General features: G+C 35.1%; 1 protein-coding gene across 9 annotated transcripts in view; it reads right to left on the bottom strand.

Moving 5' to 3' along the window:
* Positions 1–1,733: 1,733 nt before the first annotated feature.
* The window catches only part of LOC106884438 (guanine nucleotide-binding protein subunit gamma-1), a 303,773-nt gene continuing 298,620 nt past the window's right edge, over positions 1,734–6,886 (bottom strand). For all 9 annotated transcript variants that reach the window (XM_014935824.3, XM_052970048.2, XM_089356367.1 and 6 more), the window contains one exon: positions 1,734–5,468. In XM_014935824.3, coding sequence (XP_014791310.1) covers positions 5,248–5,468 — 221 coding nt within the window. In that variant the 3' untranslated portion in view covers positions 1,734–5,247. The remainder of the gene's footprint in view (positions 5,469–6,886) is intronic.

The raw sequence follows: 6,886 nt of genomic DNA, 5'->3' as shown, positions 1-6,886 counted from the left end.
AATAACTCCAGAAACACAAGAAGATTATACAACCACCTTAGAATTAACAAGATTCTCAATCTCTCTATTTTCTCATCTCAGTTTTTCATAGATACTCCTGTATTTACTTTATAACATAATATTCATTAATACCTTATAACTTTCAATTTTTTAGCCACCTATACTAATTTTCACATAATTCCTTGGCACCCCTTCTTTGGTTACATTATATTAAGTCCTTCACCTCTATTCTCATTCACCTATGGAAAATAACTCCCTCCTAACAATATCATGCTCTTCTTACAACTTTTGGAAATCCATAATACCTAGCAATTCAACATAACAAAGCACATGGGCCTTGGATATATTTAAAATGGATTGAGTTTGTTATTTGAGGATCGTTTAACATAAGTAAACTAAGCATGAAACTTCAAGTAAAGATATGGAATCAATAATGAATTGCACACACACACACATATATATATACACACACATCAGATTTACAAAATTTTGCTTATGAGATATTGGTTAATTCAAGGCTAGGGTTGAAGACACTTGCCCAAAGTGCCATGCAGTGGGATTGAACTTGGAACTACAAGGTTTGTGAAGTGACCTTCTTAACTAGATAGCCAAGCCTACATCATAACTTAATGATTATGATGATGATCATCATCATAACTGTCATAAAACTAGTAAGGCAAGTAGAGTTTTAAAGGTGCCACCTTGGGGTCTATCACAACTCCTGCAGTATTGGTGGGATCTTGTCATTTCCTATGAACTGGGAACTTACCAACTTAGGCACTGCAACCAATAATGCTAATATAGGTCTAACATTTTGCAGGGTGGGAACAATAGAGTATATGGGCCCCAGTACATAACTGGTACTTTATTTTATCTCCTTCCCTTCCCTCGATTGAAAGACAAAGTCACTTTGGTCAGATTTGTATCAGAATGTAAAAAGTTAAAACTTGATGTCACAAGGAAATCCAATGTTCTTCTGATTTTGCCATTTACCAATGCTACAGCATTGCAACTAATAATTCTTTCTACTATAGACACAAGACCTGAAATTTCATGGGGAGGGGTGCTAGTCGATTACACTGGCTCCAGTGTTCAATTGGAACTTAATTTACTGACCCTGAAAGGACGAAAGGTAAAGTCAACCTTGGTGGAATTTGAACTCAGAATGTAAAGATGGATAAAATACCATTAAGCATTTTGGCCAGCATGTAACAATCCTGCCAACTCACTGCCTTAGTACTGCAACTAATAATAATAATAATAATAATAATAATAATAATTGGCTCTGCACAAAACCCAAGGTGGCTGATAGCTGGTTAACTGGAAAATTTTTTAACAGGTATTTTGTGAGTGGAATTCAGCTGGATTCGAACTTAGGACAGTCAGAGTTGAAACTAAATAATTTAAGTATTTAGTTCGTAATCATACTACCATCTCAGTCACCTTAATCACTCTAACAACAACAAGAAAGTTAACATTGGCACAGGGTCAGAAATTTGTAAGGAGAGTCAATTAAATCAACCCCAGAACATGACTGGTACTTCATTTATCAACCCTGGAAGGATGAAAGGCAATGCTGGCCTCAAAGAGATTTGAGCTCAGAACAGAGGAACATAACTAAGTACTGTGAGCCAATTTTGTTCAGCGCTCCACTGGGTCTGCTGTCCACTAGCCCTTAGTAATAATAAATACCACTAATAATAATAATAATAATAAAAATAATAACGATGATGATTGCTTACATAAGCACAAGTGCAAATGTTTTTTTATTTCTTAAAAGAAAAATGCAAAAAATCAGAAAAGCAGAAAAAAAAAACAGGAAAAAAAAACAAACAAAATGTCATTGACAAGAATAATACTTTGATGACCATGTATGTGTGTGTGTCTGTGCGTGTGTGTGTCTGTGCGTGTGTATGTGTGTGTGTGCGTGTGCATGTGAGTATATCAGTAATGTGTACGGAAATTTATGACAGTATATGGATGAAGCTGTGTGTGCGTGTGCATGCACAAGCTAGTGGTTATTTTCAGATATTTTAACATCTCCCTTCACCTGGACTTTCCGTGAACTGAATCAAAAGGAAAGGTGAGTGAAGGGGAGGGGAGGGGGCTATATGGAAATGAATGAATGCGCGAGTACACATGAGTGTGTATATATGTCCATGTATATGTGTGTGAGTGTGTATGTGTGTGCACGCATATGAAAGTGTTTCCGAGAACTTATATTGTTAATGCAAATGGTGGGGTGGGGCGGGATGGGGGGGGTGATAGAATGGAGTTGTGTTAAGTGGATGATGCCAGGATATGAAACTGAGACGAAGAATGTTTGACAGGAATTTACATCCACCAGTCCTGTAGAAATTCTGTAGAATTAATTAGTTTGGTTAGAGAATGGAGTGCGAAGATTAAGGTAAGAGTAAATAGATAAAGGCAGTGAGATTTAGTGGGGAGAGGAAGAAAAAGAGCGACTACATTAGTGTGTGTGTGTGTGTGTGTGTGTGTGTGTGTGTAGGCAGGAGAGCTTATAAGAGTGTGCATATGAGATCATGTGTGCAGGAAAGCATATTATAATATGCTTATGTATATGTGGTTGAATGAGGCTGTGTGCACATGAGCATGTTGAAAAAGAGACCAGTAGAGAGAGAGAGAGAGCAAGAGAGAGAATTAGGTGTGTGTACAAGAAAAGGAAATTTAAGAGAGAACAGCAAGAGATTTGAAGACATTTCTTGTACCAAGTAGACAGTGGTGGTGGTGGTGGTGGCGGCGGTGGGAGGGATCCATCTGCAATGGATATGTGAGATGTGATGAGTAAGATCTACACAGTCACAGCAGATATCATCATCATCATCATCATCATCATCATTGTCATCATTATCATCATGGACCAGATGTTTGAAGGTCTACATTTGTCCCTGCCCCTAAACCCTTACTAACTAACCAATATCTGACCAGTGAGTGAGAAACACAGAAACCTTATCTCCACACGGACTAAGCACACAGAAGATAGGAGGAAAAATACAGGAGGCAGCAGAAGGAGGCAGGAAGAGGAGGAGAAAAAATTTCGAAGGGGATAGAGAAACCTCTTGTATTTCTCGTTGCTGGAAATTCGAATAGAATCATTATTATTTTGTAGTATTATTTCATATTTTTTTAAGTCTGTCTTTCTCCCTTGCACACAAAGCCACAACCTGAAACAGTTGTCGGACGATTCAAACAAGTATAACCTTATAAGACAAACAGAGGCAAACGTTTTTAATTGATAGTTACCACTTGTTACACCACATGTTTCTGTTGATGATGGGCATTTTAACAAGTTGCTATCAAAACACACACACACACTCACATACATACATATATACACACAGACAGACAGACACAAACATTAAACCTAGCCACTCAATTTTTGTTAGGCATTTAAAGAGGTTTATTAATAACAAATATACAAAATATACATACATACACACACATTCACAAATGTGCACGCTGTTTAACTTACTTCACATTGAAATACTGAAGCATTTTCTCTCACTGAATTTAAACTAAGTCACTTTTAACAGAGATTTATTAAGTTAGCTGTTTTATTAATGGTTTAGTAAAAATTAATATAGTAAAAAGCTTAGAATATTTTCCGTTCATTTTTTTGATATTTTCTTTATTTATAAGATAATTTAATTTTTTGCCCAATTATTTCAGCTTTTGCTTCCTAATATCCAAGATGACTAAAAATTACTCATCATGTATCAAATTGTACCATATGGTAGATGAGAGGGGTAAAAACACACACAATGAATGAAAGAAACAAAGAAAAAAGTAGTAGGTGATGTGAAGATAGAGAGAATGAAGAACAAAACAACTAGGGGAATATCATATATATATATATATATATATATATACACACACACATACATGCATACACACTTCATATATGTGTGTGTGTGTGTGTGTGTGTGTGTATATATACATATATATATATATATATATATATATATATATATATATATATATATATATATATATATGTTTTAATGAGAAATTGCTGGTATGAAGCTATAGACAGATAATGAAATCTTAATTACAAACAAAAAAAAAATAAATAAAATAGAAAATATTAGAAGCAGTCAAGAATGAGAGATAAAACTCAAAATAATGAAGAAAGAGGGAGAAAGAGGGAGGAATAAAATGAAAGGAAGGGAGATGAATAAGAAAGGGAGAGAAAAAAAAGGAAGAATAATTAGCTAAAAGGGTTTAAAGAATGCATACAATATCTATGGAAACAGCACAAAACAATAGGCAGTTTATTAACTTGTTACCATTTTTTGTTTGTTTTTTGTTTTTTTTTCTTTTTCATTCTTTTAATTTAAATATTTCACTCATTTCTGCTGTAACAAAACACTAGCCAACAACATTTCAAGCCAGGGTTCATCAATGGGAGAGAACTCAGCAAGAAATAACACTAACCAATGACATTACAGCAGAAACAAAACACTGGCCAATGGGCAATTTTAAGCAAAGACTGCTTCCAATGGCATCACAGCAGGGGGAAAAAAATCATAATAATAAAAAAAAAATAACCAATGGCATTTCAGCAGATAAAACACTTGGCCAATGACATTTCAGTAGAAGCAAAACACTGACTAATGGCATTTGCATTTTATCTCTGAGATATCTTGACAATAGCCTTATATCCAAGATATAGCCAATGGCATTTGACTGAATAAACCTTTCCCCAATAAACGTGACTGACAGTGTTGCACCTATAACAAACATTGACGAGTGGCATTTTAGAAGTTAAGGTTCTGTTCCATTAATGGTTCTTTGCTTTTTTTTCTTATTTTTCTTTTTTTTTATTTTTCCATGATACAAAATGAGTGTTACCTTTTGTAAGAATTGTCTCTTAATATTCTCAAGTGAGGAGAGGGTGATTTGGCTCCTGTGGGTTTAGACTAACCCAAAGCCTTGACGCCTTTTAGAAACCTTTTTTGTTATCTTCATTTTCAATTTGCATCATAATAAAATATTTTTTGGGGATTGATTTTTATTAAATCTTTTTTACTCTTTTCTTTTTTGGTTTCATTTTAAATTTTTTTAATAATGCAAATATTTTGGTAGACAACTTATCAATGTATATTGAATACTTGTATGCATATGCGTGTATGTATATCTGATTGTGTGTATGCATGTGTTTATATGTGTGTGTGTGTGCGTGTGCGCAAGTGAGTGTTCGTATGTACAAACACTAGATGGTCACCCTTACAATATTGTACAGCTGCCTTTCTCTTTAAACGGGTTGTCACCAGGTCGAGGGAAGCCTTTAATTAAATAATCCTCCTCTAGACGCGTGTCCGTGAATTTCTTGATATCCTCTATGCACTCGGACACTCGCATCCGGTTAATGGCAGCTTCCAGACGCAGCTGCTCTACAATTTTCCGTTGCTGTTGCAGCCCTTCTTGCAGCTTATTCATCTTGAATTCTGAAACACAAAAAATTTAAAAAAATAAGTATATAAATATGTATTACATAATGTTTAAAATAGATAAACAGATTCCAACTCCCATCCCCATATAATGTGTGTATGTGTGAGAGTGCCTTACCCTCATTTTCATAGAGTCATAAAGGCATTGCTGTGACATATGGTGTGTTGTGAGCATTTCTTAAACCTGGCATATTCCAGAAAGACCAAGAGAAAGAGTAAGAGGAAAATCAACCCTAGAACAAAACTGGAACTTAATCGACCTAGAGAGGATGAAAATCAAAGTTGACCCTCAGCAGATTTGAACTGAGAGTAGAGAGAGCCAGAACAATTACTGCAAGGTTATTTATCCAGTAGGCCAATGACACGGCCAGTCGGTCACCTTATATATATGTCAACTCTTTGAACTTATCTCTCTTTCTTATTCAGCATCAGTTGCAATTACTGCTAAGTGTTTGTTTGCCTTCTCTCAAATTTAATTTCAAAAATTAAGAATTTATCCTGTCAGCTATTTAGCATATTGTTGGTGGACTTAGTTGTCCAACTTTATGTTCACTAACCATTCTGAGTTATTCCAGATCATTTCAAGTGTGTGTTGTAACCAGAGAAAGGGCCAGCAATGAAACTCTTGGATTCTGGACACCCAAGCATCATATAGCAGAAATCGGCAAATGAAATAAATTGAAGATGACTGGAATAACATAGAACCAAATGAAAAAGAAAACACAGATGGAACACACCCAAAGATAGTTGTGGGGAGCTTATAGTGCAGCCAGGAATCCAAACAGGCTATGATCATTAGGATCAGCTTTTCAAATAATTGGTGTGAGAAACAAAGAAACATAAAGGAGAAAAAAAAAATGATAAATGATAAATCTACTTAAAAAGAAACTACAAATATGTTTCCTCATACGAAAATGGATATAAGAATTGAACTTGCTAATCTTTGCCATTTAGTCATTGCTGCTGTTGTAGAATTTAGACCATATGGGGTCCAGTAGGTAGGAGAGTTTGATGAAAGATCTAGTAGCTTTTTTTTTCTGTTTAGTCACATATTAAGCTTAATTGAGCAGACCTATAAGCTAAAATGTGTCAGCTGTGTCCATACTCTCTATTTATCAGACATGAAACTATATTACACAATATGTCCATTTTCTTTTCCCTGTTTAATGGCTCTTTCAGAAGAGGAAGCAGCCTCAATGACTATTTTCAGAATCTCCTTAATGGTTGGAAGGAAGTTATCCTCAGACTTTTGTATGATGTAATTTGACAGAGATTCAGCTCTTATTTTCAACAGGTAAAGAAAATACATCAGGGGTCTGTTGTTAGCTCCTCGTCTCTGTTAGCGGCTGTGTTGTAATGCCTCAGCTAAAGTAAAACTATTCAAACCTCCAGTTGTAACTAGGTTATGAATTTGA

This window comes from Octopus bimaculoides, chromosome 8, assembly GCF_046866305.1.
Source record: "Octopus bimaculoides isolate indiv1 chromosome 8, ASM4686630v1, whole genome shotgun sequence".
NCBI lineage: Eukaryota > Metazoa > Mollusca > Cephalopoda > Octopoda > Octopodidae > Octopus > Octopus bimaculoides.
Note: the sequence above shows the minus strand (reverse complement) of the source record. Positions and strands in the feature narration are given on the sequence as shown.